The sequence below is a fragment of the Cuculus canorus genome, chromosome 2, assembly GCF_017976375.1.
Source record: "Cuculus canorus isolate bCucCan1 chromosome 2, bCucCan1.pri, whole genome shotgun sequence".
Classification (NCBI taxonomy): Eukaryota; Metazoa; Chordata; class Aves; order Cuculiformes; family Cuculidae; genus Cuculus; species Cuculus canorus.
In genome coordinates this window covers 132,005,532-132,020,576 of record NC_071402.1, presented here as the reverse complement: position 1 = coordinate 132,020,576, position 15,045 = coordinate 132,005,532, and the positions used below count along the sequence as shown (strand labels likewise).

The 15,045-nt window shown below is 38.1% G+C and overlaps 1 protein-coding gene across 1 annotated transcript in view; it reads right to left on the bottom strand.

Moving 5' to 3' along the window:
- THSD7A (thrombospondin type 1 domain containing 7A) overlaps window positions 1-15,045 on the bottom strand; it is a 280,961-nt gene that overhangs the window by 92,066 nt on the left and 173,850 nt on the right. The window contains exons 6-7 of the mRNA XM_054059364.1: window positions 10,010-10,165; window positions 7,936-8,139 (exon numbers count right to left, since the gene is read on the bottom strand). Coding sequence (XP_053915339.1) covers window positions 7,936-8,139; window positions 10,010-10,165 — 360 coding nt within the window. The remainder of the gene's footprint in view (window positions 1-7,935; window positions 8,140-10,009; window positions 10,166-15,045) is intronic.

The window sequence follows — 15,045 nt, the reverse complement described above, 5'->3', positions numbered from 1 at the left end:
TGTTTCATAACAGCATAATTTGAATTAACAAATGCAAAGATTGTAAAGCATTAATGTGACCGTCTTAAAAAGCCAAGTGTTTCAAAATTTGTCTACAATTATCCCTCTCTGCATTCTTACCATGATGAGGCTTAGAGTGCAATCAGAATTTGCTCCTGCTTTGCAGGATGCTATGCAAATCAAAATTTATGCACCAAAATCTGCTGCTATGACAAGCAGGTCTTGAAATATCCTACTTTCCCATCTGGTTGTGCCATCAAAACCAAAAGCACATTACTAAGAGTGCACATCATATAAAACATGTAATTGCACTCTGCAATTATTTCCAAAATATTTGCGCTTCCCACTAAGACAACTCCTACTTCTAGATATCCAATAAATTTTGAGTATACCAATACCAGCTTCTCTGCAAAGATGTTACAGTGTATTTTAGAAGCAAACATGCCAAAATCCACCAAACTCATCTGACTAGAAAGTCAAATTATGGTCTATGACACAAAAAAAGGTTTTGTAATTAAGTTGGCCCATCTATTTTTAACTTAATTATATTCTTTAAAAACAGTAATGCCTCTGCAGGCATCGTCCGTACCAAGTGCGATCCTGTCTTTAAAAACATGACTAATTGGGAACAAGGGTGTATTGCACTGCCAGAAGTGATACCTGTTTATTGCGCTATGCAGATAAAACTCCTTTTTGCTTTATTTATCCCTTTAATGGAAATAATTGCATCACATTCCAGACCAACTACTAGCAACATGGACGAAGCAAGTGGTGTATTTAAGTCATCTCTTATAATGAAATCACTTTGTGTTATACAAATACTAAAAGTATTCATCCTTACATGGAACTTAATAGGGATATGTCTCTTTTCCTAACGTCAACATGGGAGACAAAAAGGAATCAGTCAGATACATTAAATGTCACCTTTTACTGATGGAAAAATTATCAATCATCAAACTTCCTGAGAACCAAAATGAGATAGTTTAAGCAGTAGCGTGCACTGATTTTTCCCTTATATTCCTTTATACTAAATAAAGCAAATTTTGTTAAAACAAATGCCTTAGAAGTCCAGTACTCTGAAACATGATGGCCTGAGAGTATCGGTTTCAAGGTTCTTTCAACTGACTGCATTTTACTCCTAGTAACAAATTCTTGCATATAGCAAACTCCCAATAAGCATATTCGATGTTTTTTTATGTAACCAGACAAATCAAAGGAAAGGACCAGGTTATAAATTTCATATCCTATGTATTTACACTGAAGAACAAAGTATGCACCTTGCATTTGATTTAAATGCCTCAGATGGTCAGGCAAAAAGCTGTAAAGCAGATAACAAAAGTTAAAATCAATTCTGTAATGACATTAGCTAGGAGAATAATATTGGGAAATGGTGACTAATGCACATATAACCAAGTTCCTGTAAGCATAAGGCGGTACGCACTGAAAGAAACTGTTGTGGTGCACTGTATTTTTCTACTAATTGCCTGCTGAGCATTGGCCAGATTTTGATCTGGGTTCTCTTACAGGATTAACTCCATAATTCAATGTAATTCGAATTTGAATCTGGCTCTTGATTCTTTTTAATGAACTGAGTCATAAAGTGACACAAAGCAGGTGTTTGCTTTTTAAATAATCATTAAAAAAACTGAACCAATCTGATATCTTCTTCACTCAATGCATACACCCACACAACAGAAAGGGCAGAAGCAGACTCTTTATACCTGGACACACTGACAAAGCTTCATTTGATTGTTATTATTTCCCATCATGAAAGTTAATGAAGACCAGGTGCTAGCCATTTAGCATATATTTGATTCAATCCATAAATATACAGAAAGCCAAGTTTTAAACCAGCCAAAATACTCTATGTGAAAATGTTGCACCAGCCGATCTTATTTTTTTTCCCCTGAAGTTTATTCTATATATTTAATTCTATATATTTAGATGCATATTTTAAGAAGATAAAAAGTCACAAGGTAAAAAATAAGAAACAAAACATAGATGTTGATCAGAAAACTATAGAAGAAAATTTAAACTATGTGAAGTAAATTTATAAACTTTTCTGCACAGTAAAATTCAAGGAATAAAGGAATACAAGAAATACATCAGAAGAAATATTTCTAAGACTATAGCAAAAATGTAAAGCAATGAAATCCTATAACACTGTTCCATTTTGGACAGTATGGTGTTTGAGTCACTAATCTAATCAATCTGAAATGTTTACATTTCAGACTAGTTTACATTCTATGACTTTTAATTAACTACCAACAACATTGTTTTGCCCTTCGGTTGTAAACAGGTTACAGCCCACCTGTGTTACAGCAGGATATACTGATGTTGCTGGAAGTGTTTGAATTTGCACTTCAATCTCAGGAAGACCAGATCCACACCACCCACATACGTCCAGGTGCCAGTAGAGAACTCGCGGCATTCATTTACATCAGCACACACTTCTGCTCAGACAGCTTCAGGAACAATTTTGCTACTTCAAAGAGTTGCAGGAATCTGCATATACACGAAGAGCCTTGTTGTTGCCATGGCTCCCTCTTCTAAGGCCAGTCATCTCTCACAGCTGTGAGGCAGGAGACAGTAGTGAGTCCACCCCTTTCCCCTGTGACGCTAATTGTAACCCAACAATTCAGTTCAATAGCCTGAACAAGGTCTGGAAGAAATTTGCCCTTCAAAAGTGAGACCTATTCCAGCCAAAGTAACACATGCAGTGGTACAAGGCTGTAAATCAACTTCTCATTTACACATCCCTACAAAATGAGCAAGTAATTTCAAGATCAGAAGCACACTGACACCACAGCCACTGCTGGTACCTGTGCTGCAGAGTTCAGCACAAAGGTAAAAACCTAAAAAAGAGTAATGAATGCACCAGCATTCTGCAGGCACTTTCAGCAGTAGTTAATTTTGCAGATTTTTATGTCAGGAATTATTTTGATCTGTTTACATATGTGTAGCATGAATGTATCTGTTACAGACCGGAGAAATGGCCAACTATTCCAGTACAGACTGAGCCTTTAAATAATATAGAAACATTTTTGAAACGGTATTCTTCATAGATTTACATAGCTACAGAGAAAAAGAGCAAATTCATCTGCTGTAAAATCACTCTTCTGAATCACATTGAAGAACTTAATAACAAATAATACTTAAATACTTCTGTGTGTGTTTGCAAGTGTGTCATTTATATTCCATATATATAAACAGACTAATTACAATTTATTTTTAAAAAAGTCAATCTATCATTAGCAAAAGCCAAACCGTAGCATGGAACTTCAGCCACGGACCTCTAATTATTAAAATAACGTATATAAAGGAGGAATTCTAATCAACTTCTGTCCAATATTAGAGTTTCAAAAACTGAAAGGAGTTTTTTTCAGCTAAAGGAACTCCTTTGTAAAATTTCCTAGAAAACTGACTCGGAATGGAGATCACATTAAGTGCCATCATGTGGCACTGACAGAATAACGAGGTGATAAAGACCAGTCAGTATGGATTTAGGGAAAGGCAGGTCCACCTGATCTCCTTCTATGAGAACGTGGCCCACTTAGTAGAAGAGGGAAAGCCTGTGCATATTGTCAATCTAGACTTTAGTAAAACCTTTGACACCGTTTCCCACAGCACTCTCCAGGAAAAACTGGCTGCTCGTGGCTTGGCTGGGTGTACTGTCCACCGGGTAAAAAACTGTCTGGATAGCCAGGCCCAAAGAGTTGTGGCAAATGAAGTTAGATCCAGCTGGTGGCCGGTGACAGGTGGCATTTGCCAGGATTCAGTGCTGGGGCGAGTCCTGTCAAATATCTTTATCTATTATATCTGGATGAGGGGATCGAGTACACACTAAGGAAGTTTGCAGATGACACCAACTTTGTGCAAGAGTGTTGATCTGATTCAGAGAGGGAAGGCACTACAGAGGGATCTGGACAGGCTGGATTAATGTGCCGAAGCCAATCGTATGGGGTTCAGCAGGGCTAAGTGTTGGCTCCTGCATTTGAGGCACAACAACCCCCATGCAATGCTGCATTTTAGGGAAGAGCGGCTAGGCAGCTGCCCTGCAGAAGAAGACCTGTGGCTGTTGGTAGATAGCTGGATGAATATGAGCCAGTAGTATGCCCAAGACGCTAAGGCAGCTAATAACATCCTGACTTGTATCAGAAATAGTGTGTCAAGCAGGACAGAGGAAGCGATTGTTCCCCGAGGCATACTCAGTGTCAGTGAGGCTGTACCTCAAATACTATGTTCAGTTTTGGGCCCCTCACTATAAGAAAGACATTGAGGTGCTGGAGCATGTCCAGAGAAGGGCAACAAAGCTGCTGAAGGGTCCAAAGAATCAATCTCATGAGGAGCATCTGGGGAAGTTGGGGTTGTTCAGTCTGTAGAAAATAAGGCTGAGAGAAGACCTTATTGCTTTTTACAACTACCTGAAAGGAGGTTGTAGCAAGACAGGTGTTGGTCTCTTCTCCCAGGTAACAAGTAATAGGATGAAAGGAGAAGTTTTCAACTGGATATTAGGAAAAGTTACTTCACTGAAAGAGTTCTTCAGCATTGGAACAGGCTGCCCAGGGAAGTGGTTGAGTCACCATCCCTGGAGTCATTTAAAAGACGTGTAGATGTGGTACTGAGGGACATGGTTTGGCCACGGACATGGCAGTGTTAGGTTTATGGTTGGACTCGATGATCTTAAGTTCTTTTGGAACCGAAATGATTCTGCGTATATTTATTCTGAAAAGGTCTTTCCACAGTAAAACGCTTAAGTTCCGTTTATATAATAAACTACATCAAAGTTCATTATAGCCTCTGCAATGACAACCTGGGGTACTGACTGTCATATTTTTTTCAGCCTGAATGAAGATCCTGATTACTGCAATCCACCGTGGAAAGAGAATGACAATGATAGGCCTCCAGCAACAACACAGGGGGATAATCTGCTCTTTGCTATTGTCTCAAAGGATATAATAACTCTTATCTTTGCACCAAATTGAAGAGAGAATCTCATTCCAATTATATAAAACAATTTCACAAACACTATTATTTGATTCTATTTGTAAAGTAAAACACTGAGGTCAAGACATGTTATCCCAACTAATTATGCTTTAAACATACATAACGATGCAACAGTCAACAGAAAGAGAAGATAAGAATCGGCTTGAGGGTTATCTTACATTAAAGCAGTACCTTTACAGTACAATGCTTATTCTGAACATTACAACCCCAATCTTTCATTTTATGAAGCAGAAGCCAAGAGGACAATATAACTTTGTTTTAATATACTTAATTTCCTTTGATCCAACCTCTCCTATCCAGGCACTGATTTCAGAGGGGCTAATTAAATCATATGAACTCAAAAAATAAAGCTCTTGAAGGGCCTGAAGAGTGTGTTGTTAAGCAAAGATTAGTTCAGTTCAAGTAATATAGTGGACTCGGTCAGTAATTAATGCTTTTCACACATTGTTTCCCTTTACAGCCATTTTCACCTGTAAAACTGAATGAAATTCCCTGTGTGGCATTTAAATCAAAATTGTAGCAGCACATGATTATCATACTAATTATATAGCCTGCTAATTGAACTCCAGTCTTTAACTGACATTCAATGCAGTTTTCTCTAAGAAGTGCTCAAAGAACACTGACTATCACAAATTTCATATGAAGATTAACTTAAACCATGATGTTTAGACAATGGAAGAGTAGCTTTCTCCAAACTTTATTTGACTGCAAAGTACCACGCAGCTGTGTGGCTTGATGCAAAACCTGCCTGTCTGCAAGATGCTGCTCTCCTATATTTTGCACAGCAGAATCTGGATGCCCCACAACAAGTGTTTGATGAAGGATAGGTACGCCAGGATAGGAGGCCAGAGTACGACATAGGAGTACCTGGGAAGAGGTGGTGGTGTGTGTTTAGAGGAGCATTTAAAAGTTGCCTACAGAATTTTCGGTGGGTTGGTGCTGTAGGAAGCAAAGTAAGAAGATGCTTGAGCAGAGTTACCTCGGAGGGAGAGACTACCAAGGTTGGTGGGACCTTACTTCACACTTTGTTTGGTTCTACTAGTCTTTCTCAGGAGAGAAGCAGAAGTGACTTGGTGTTACTGGTGAAGATCACAGATGTTCTTTACTAAGCAAAGGAAGTAATTGGAAGGAAAAGCTGAGACAATCCACTATACTATTTTCCATTGTTTTTGCACTCTGTCAAACCATACTGAACATGTATCTTTGTGGGTGATTGGATCATTGCAAAGCAAGCCATAACTGCAACTGTTTTCTCCTTTCTTTGAAGCTGCATCCACAACTCTTTAATCTTAAGGATTGGCAGGCACATGGCCAAAGCCCAACTTCTCACTCCTTCTGGGACAGATTGCTGATACAGGTGGTGTATAATGCCTTATTGATACAGCAATATATAACATCATATAATTCAGGAAGATAGACAGACAAAGATTAGTACTGGGAGTAAACAATTAAATCACAAGTTTTTCATGTCATATTTGACCAAAATTAAAACTCTGTGAGTTTTAACCAGAATAATAGAAAATACCACATGCGTATAACATATCTCAAACTCTAGTAGCTCCATTGAGTGCTCTAAATGTATTATGGCTACAATAAATTATAGTCAATATAAATGTCTATACTACAATTTAAGAAGAAATTAGGCTAATCAGAAGTTAGATGTGAGCAAATCCCACTCCTCAAAAGCAAATGTAAACCAATCTATCCAAAACCTAGTAAAAGAAAAAAAAACACTCTGTATTTTTGTGTTACAGATTGTTTTGCTATTAAAAAAATTAATTCAGAATTATTCAGGAAAATCTTTCATTTATGAGGATAAGCCCATTTTTCATCTGAAAATGTATACGAACAATATTTCAAATAGTTTCAGTCTTGTTGCCATGAAATTGTTACACTGTGAAGGGAAATTTTTTTTGAGCAAGGGACATAAAAAGTAGTAGATTCAATCCTGTAATTCTAGGCTAATCTGTTTCTAAGCTGTGAAAATGGTTACCAGTTCTCTTTCTTAGCAAAAAAAGAAAGCTTACCTACTTAATTTTAAGCCCCAAAACTCAGTTATGACCCAAATTCTTGACCATGAAAGCTCAAGAGTTAAATCTCTCTATAATCAGTTCTTATTGCTTTGGACCAATTTAATTACAAAATATTTTGTGCATCGGTTAAACACATCAGACGTATAACCTTACTTAATCCTCTATAGGGAAGCAGAAGTCTCTTACTGTAACTACATAACTACACTGTAGTCAGTATAATTATTTAAATTCATATGCTGCTCTGGACTATGATACTACTAATGAATAAGTAATATTCTCAGAACAGTAATTCATAAGTCCTCCATAGATTAAAGCATTTTGTAAGCAGCTTTCAAAACTGGCTTTTATGACTATGTCATGAAAAATCTGTTTTCTCTCACAGAGGATAATTGAATAATGGGGGGAGTGTTGACCTTTTGAAGAAACAAGACAGCCTGGACTGTCAAACCAACTTGATAATACACATCAAAGCATGCTTTTTAATAAACACATTATTATTTTTCTTCCAGCTATACTTATGGCAATGTCTCTTACTTTACTCACATTTTATTTGCTTTTGGACTCAGTGGATCAGATTTGTTAGTGGGATTACATCAGGTAATTCAGTCAAGTCATTGCAGTTATAAGCCTGACGTACCAAAAATCAATAGCTGTTTCCCATTTATTTTTCTCAAAGTCTCTTTGGGAACCTTTGAAAACCTACAGTGTAGTAGCGATTGTAGACAACTAGAAGACCTGTTCTATCTAACCAATATTAATGGACATTTCTCTCTATTCCAGACAGCTTTGTCTTAAGGACTGAGAAAGCAGAGAACTACAAAACCTGCTACCCTTTTGGACTATATTTTAGCATCTTCACTCTGGTCGGCGTGGACCACAGCAAAAAGCATCTTACCATCACTGTTGATGCAGACGACAACAGGAACCTGTGTACCAGGGCCACAGGTCTTCTCGTTGTCAGGAATGCACTCCACCAGTCGCACAATTCTCCAGTCGTAGCAAGATGGCTCTTCACACGGAATGGCTTCTAGCAGATGAGGGCAGTTTCCTGTTCCTCCTGTAGGCTCATTGGTGATGCGTCGTTTCCTTAGTTTAAAGCCTGAAATGTGCACGAAAATACAGAGGGCAGAATAATTAAATTCTAAAATGCAAAATGAAGAGATGTTTATCTACACCCCAGTGAACAGGTTATGTTTCTCTTCTGTGTGAAAGATACTAGAGACACTCAGTGCAATGCTGCATTTTAGATAACCTGGTAAAAGAACTCATTAAAAAAGGAAGAGAGGTAAAACTTAACAAGACCACCATAAGTTTTGAGTTTATTCAGTAAACTTTGCCTTAAACACCCATTTATCTTAGTTATGCATACTTTGGGAGGGAGACAGGAGTCATTTCCTGTGCATCAGTCTTTCCAGATCCATCTCATGTAGTAAATTGTCTCTAGATTACTGTGTTGCCTTTCTCAAATATGCCGTTTGTTTCCTTCTCAAGTACCTTCCAATAGGTACAGAGATATTTTTAGTAATACAGAGATATTTTTTATAAATCTATAAGTTTAAAATTTTACAAGCTTATAAATGTTATAAGTTTTATAACTCCTTAATTTCTACCAGGACACAGATGGAACAGGAGAGAGTTTTCATAGACTCATAGAATCAATAATGGTTTGGGTTGGATGGGACACTTAGTTAAAACACCACTGCCATGGGCAGGAAGACCTCCCACTTGGCCAGGTTGCTTAAAGCCCCATAAAACTGGGTCTTGAATGCTTCCAGGAACGGGGCATCCACAGGTTCTCTGTGCAAACTGTTCCAGTGCCTCACCACCCTCATAGTAAAAAATCTCTCCCTAATATCTAATCAAAATCTCCCCTCTTTCAGTTTTAAACTCTTTTGCCCCTTGTCCAATCACTGCATGACCTTTTAAAAAGCCCATTGCCCCCCTTCGGGTACTGGAAGGCTGCTATAAGGTCTCCCCAAAGCCTTCTCTTCCTCAGGCTGAACCACTTGAACTTTCTCAGCCTGTCTTCATAGGAGAGATGCTCCAGCCTGCTGATTATCTTCATGCCCCTCCTTTGGGGCCACACAAACAGGTCAAGGTCTTTCTTCTGTTGAGGGCCTCAGACCTGAATGCAGTACTTCAGGTGGGATCTTACAAGAGCAGAGTAGAGGAGCAGAATCGCGTATACCAGGCAGAAGCAGCTAAGCTAATGTGGCAATTAGAGTTGCTTCTTCAAGTGGATATATGTGGCTGCACTTTCTTAAGAGTGCTTTCAGTCAAGGAACTGAACCTGTATTCTCAACTTCTCTCAGATAATCATATTAACTGTGTGACTAATGACTACTCCAGTTTTTCTCATTTAGAGCCAGAAATGTGCAGACTTCTTTCATGAGGTCCTTGTCACTGTACTCTTGCATTCCTATTTTGACGTCAGGTTATTACAATCTATTCTGCATAGGAACAAACCTTAAAACACGTGAAAATTGAAAACCAGCACATCATGAGTAAAAGAGTTCCTCTCATCAACAGCGAATAGTCACAACTTTTTGCCAGACCAGGCTTTATGTTCTACTGGTGAATTCTTAAGCTATCACTAACTGTAAATCTTTGAGTGACTTGGACACTATGCACCTCAAAGGCTACTTCTGTCCTCCTTTCAAGACAGTATTGTGCTATAAACACATACAAAAACCTTCTCTTTCAGTTTGACAGGAAGGTTTAAAACTGGATTTGATCTGTAATAATCTAAATTGACCCTGAAAGCCAAGTAAACAACCTACATTTTTGCCAGCTTTGGCAGAGCAGTAATGCTAGATATAGACGTAATTCAATGGCCTTTTTTGATGCTCAGAGTCAGTGGATACACTCATCTGGGTACAAAATTTAGTATGCTCGCATAGCCAGAGGTACCCACTAACTTGGGAATATGAAATACTCACTATTAATGGCTTAGCTGAATTTTTACATACCCTTCTTGGCCTGAGGCTCATCACAGCTTTCATAGGTGCATGGTCCCCAGGCTGACCATGCTGAGGTCTCACACTCTGTAGGACAGGGGATATGGCACAGCTGGGAGGTGCTGGGAAGAGGTCCTGTACACAGATTACGGTCTACTGGCCTCGAGGCTGTCAAAACAAAATCAACACATTTCTCATGTCACCAGTCACAATCCCCAGCTCTAAGTGGACAAAATCATCCTTCACTCAGCAAGACTGCTACCAACATTTTAATCTGATAAAGTGATCAGGTAAAACACCTGTCTTGTAAAAACAAAACAGAAGTCAGTTTAACTCTTTGCATGAACAGAGCCAAACTCGATTACGTGGAGTCAGGAAGAATGCAGTATTGCAGCACTCTCTTGTACCTAATACTTTCATTTAATGGATAGATTATGTTACCACAACAGTTGTCCACATTGCACCGTGTAAACTGATGTTCTGCTGCCTTATTTAGTAAGTTCTGACTTAAGAAACTGAAAGAAAAGCTGTATAAATCCATTTGCTCCTATATCACACTAGAACTTCAAAAGTCGACTTAATTAATACTTAGAAGATTAATTTTAAGCTATAATCTGAAACACAGTTAGAATTATGACAACCTTTTGGGTTTTGTTTTACTCTAAAGACCTCCAGGAGCTCACTCAGCAATAAGACTTGTGCCGTAGCAGTTTTAGTTCAAGAAGCCACATTTTAGGTACATATATGGTTTGCATATAATATAAATACATATACACATAATATATTTAAAATAATTGAAACAATTAAAAAGATAAATTGTTTTTTCACTAACATATTATTAATCCATAAAGATGTGTGTGAACACATAATCTTCTCTTCCTTAAAGAACAATAAAAATCACTCTGCTCCTTCCACCCTTTCCCCTTTGAATTCCCAGGTTACACAAATAATACGGCAGCTCTATAAGGTGCCAGAGTAAGGCACAGAACTCTAAACCAAAATGTACCATTTTGTTGCAATCAAGATTTTAATTGTCTTTCATAATATAGGACTTGTCAAAATATTACATTAAGCAGAGAGTATCTGCCAGAAGGCAATGTGAAGTCTGCCATACTTGTTCACTTTGGTTAACTGAAGAAAGATGCAATTTAACTGAAAACACCATCACCCTACTCTCTCATCATTTTTTATGGGAAGTTAGCTTACCAATTTTCTTCCACCACTAGAAGTAATCTCTTTTGATGGAAAGAGTTCTCTGATGAAACATATTCTGAAATAAGTTCAGAATATGACAAAATATCTTTCTGAAAGGCAAGATCAATAACGACAGATATAATGTTAAAGTAGTTATTATGTCATTAAAGTATGGTCTCACTTGTAGTCGTGTGTGTCTCCTTCCATTTGGCATTTCTAAGTAGATGGTCTTTCAAGTTACAGAAAAAAACGTTTAATTATCTCTTTTTAAGGGAAAGAGGGAAGGAAAAATCATCAGCCTCCCTGTTCTGGTTTCCCATGTTGCCTGCTTTGGCACAGTTTTACACTGTGTTGTTCCATGTAATGAAGGAATGAGGATGGCAGATCGTCATTCAACATTTCTGCTTCCAGCTCACCAATCTCTTAACGCAAAATAATACAACAACAAATATCCTAACATTTGCATAATGCTATGTTTGAATTAAATTTTACGACAGAACATTGAATTTTACAATAAGTTTGACATGCACACCTAATATGCATGATAATCAACATAATACGCATATCTTGTGTAGAACATAGATATAAATAAACATAATTTGCCTGTAATTAAATTTGAATTGAACAGTTTCTAATAAAAAAAAAAGAAAAACAGTAAGTAATTGCTTACTGTACTTTTTAAACCTTGATTTAATCAGGGAATTGCTCAAGTGAGACAGTTGAAATTAAGGGTCAATTATACCCTTGAGATGCAGCCTTGCTTCAGGGAACAGAGCAAGCGTTCTACTGAATGCTTTGCTTCATTTCCAGCCCGAATCAGGATAAAGCACTCACAATCACACCGGTGGCTCATGGGTTGTTACTCAGAAAAATAACAAAGACCTTTCATCAGGAAGCTTTACATAGCAGATTTGCATATCACAGATGTTCCATACCTCAACCAGATTTTTAAGAGTCTGCCAATAGAAGTTACTACTGTACTACTGTCGTAATCCATTTGTCTTCAAGCTAAATTTATGATGGCCTGGAACTTCCAAAATATGAGGGATTGTTATGATGGTCGGCTTCAAGGAGGCTGACTTAAGTATTTGAAATTCCAGCTCTTCAAGGAATTTCTCGGTAGGACCTCCTGACATGGGGGTAGGACATGGTCCTCTGAGACAAGGGAGCAGAACAGAGCTGGAAAATATTTAAGGAAGCTTTCCACAGGGCACAAGAGCACTCAGTCCCCGTGTGTAGAAAATCAGGCAGGAAAGGGAAGAGACCGGCATGGCTGAGTCGAGACCTGCTGGTTAAACTAAAAAAGAAGAGGGAACTGCACAGGCAGTGCAAGCAGGGACAGGTAACCTGGGACGTGTACAGCGACGCTGCCTGGTTGCGTAGGGATGAAGTCAGGAAGGCCAACGCGCAGCTGGAGCTGAACTGGGGGGCTTTTCGTAAAGGCTTGTGGGGATAGGACCAGGGGGAATGGGTACAAACTGGAGAGGGGCAGATTTAGACTGGACATTAGGAAGAATTTCTTCACCATAACAGCCGTGAGACACTGGCACAGGTTGCCCAGGGAAGTCGTGGATGCCCCATCCTTGGAGGTGTTCAGGGCCAGGTTGGATGGGATTTGGACAGCCTGATTTAGTGCGATGTCCCTGCTCATGGCAGGGGGGTGGAACTAGATGATCTTTAAGGTCCCTTCCAATCCTAACTATACTATGATACTACGAAATGCTATTTCTTTTTTTGGTTGTTTTTGAGGTATCTGACCAGTAAGAATTCTAGGTCTTGTCAGCAAACATCATTAAACAAGCTTATTATAAAAACACCTACTGAAAATATCTGACTTTCCCATCACTTATTAGAACGCAGGGGAAGAAAGAAGTGCTTTGAGGACAGGTAAGTGGTAACATTAAATCTCTCAAAATCCAAAATATTTTTTAAATGCTCTTCTTGGAATAAAACTGGTGTGCAAAATGTCTGCTACCAGATCTGTTATATATCACTTTTAAAACAAAAGAATTAAACAGGACAGACAAGTTATGGTCAAGATTATTAAAAAATGTTATCATCATTGCTCAGGGTATTTTACCCAGGATTACACAGAATTCTTTCTTTGAGTAATAGTAAAATAAGAAAACAGCCCTGGCTCAGTACCTTACGAACATCTTGCTCCCATTAATTTAAATGGATTTCTTCAGCATCAAAAAAGTAAAAATTAGTTCAGCTTTTGCTGCTTACTTTTTCAGCAATGATACTTTGAAATAAGATGTTTCTGGATGTTGAAACTTACAGTTTAAATCCTTATCTTATCTTATCTTATCTTATCTTATCTTATCTTATCTTATCTCTTCCTTTGTACTCTCCTGTGTTAGTAATAAAAATTGGTGTTTATTCTTTGGCAGTGATGCTGAATGCTGATTACATTTTGTGTAATGCTACAAGCTCTGTGTGGAATTTGAACAAATTTTGGCACAAAACCGGAAAGAAACATGAACGCACTTTGATAATCTCTCTTCTCCTCCAGCCTAATTAGACTCGGTCCCAAATGAATTTCTGGTTAAAAGTAGTGACCTAAAAAGTAAAATGAGCTTCAATCACTCAGTCCTCAAATCATTCACTATACTAGGAAATTTTAGCTGAATACATTTTATCCCCTTGTAAAGCACCTCCTGGAATGACTGCATTTTAAAAAGAACTGACAAGAGAAACCAGTTCTGTTCTTAAGTATTTACTACATTTATTGATATCATTCTTCAAAAACCATCAACCAAACACTGCCCAGTAATATCACTGGCAAAGGCTGGCAAAGAGAGTGAATTTGTATGTGGCTGCATCAGCATAAGAAGACACAACTTCATTTTCCTCCTTATGGTCATTAGCTGTTTTCACAGCTAATAACCTTACATTCCTAAAGGAAATTTTCTCCCATCCTCATTCGGTATCAAAAATTTCAAAGGTACTTGGACACAGATGACACAATCTACCTGATAGGCTTTCTGTGAGAAAAACTTCATGACTGATATGGTAACTGCATGAATAGAGATGAAACAAGTTAAGTCAGTGGCAAGTAAATGGATGAATGACAGTGACCTCTAGGAATCTTGACTGTCAGCTGCCTAATAACTACACTCAATGCTGCCTTTTCTTCTTCAAGTCTGAATTTATGAATTTTGATAGGAGACAATACAGACCTGAATGCTATGAGGGATTGTGGTTCAACTAAGTATTAAAAGTTCACATTCTTACTGGACCACTAACTCAATGTTTCAAATCTGCAAAAGAGACTGGAAATAGCGGCAGTGACAAACACAATGAAGCAATTCCCAGCACTCAGAATCAAGAGGAAAATCAGTCACTTGCTGAAACGGTTCAAGAGTAGGAGTAGGGAACAGCTCTGCCACCCTAGCTCCTTAATGAACTTCCATTAGTTTGAGTTCAGCCTTGTCATTTTCAAAATTATCTCAAATTTTCTGGAATGCATAAATCCATTAGACTATTTCAGTTTATTACTTTTATATATTTCACTTTATTACTATTATATATTTCAATTCATTATACACATACAGCCAATGTAGTTCCCCTGAAAGGAACCTTGCCTCCTTTGCACGCTTTTGATTAAAAGGCCAGGTCAAAGGCCTTAATTTACCTACCTGTTATTTCAAAAGTGATCGATAGTAGAGGTGCAGCACTAGCCTTCGACTTGCTCTGTGACTGACTTTCTGAAATAACAGGGAAATGCTACCATGAGTATATGAGAATGGAGGTCTTCAAAGCAGCCTTACTGAGACAGCATTCACTACAACCAACAGCAAATTACCCTGAAATGAAGGAGTTTCCCCACAGCTAAAACTGCTAGGTGTTTC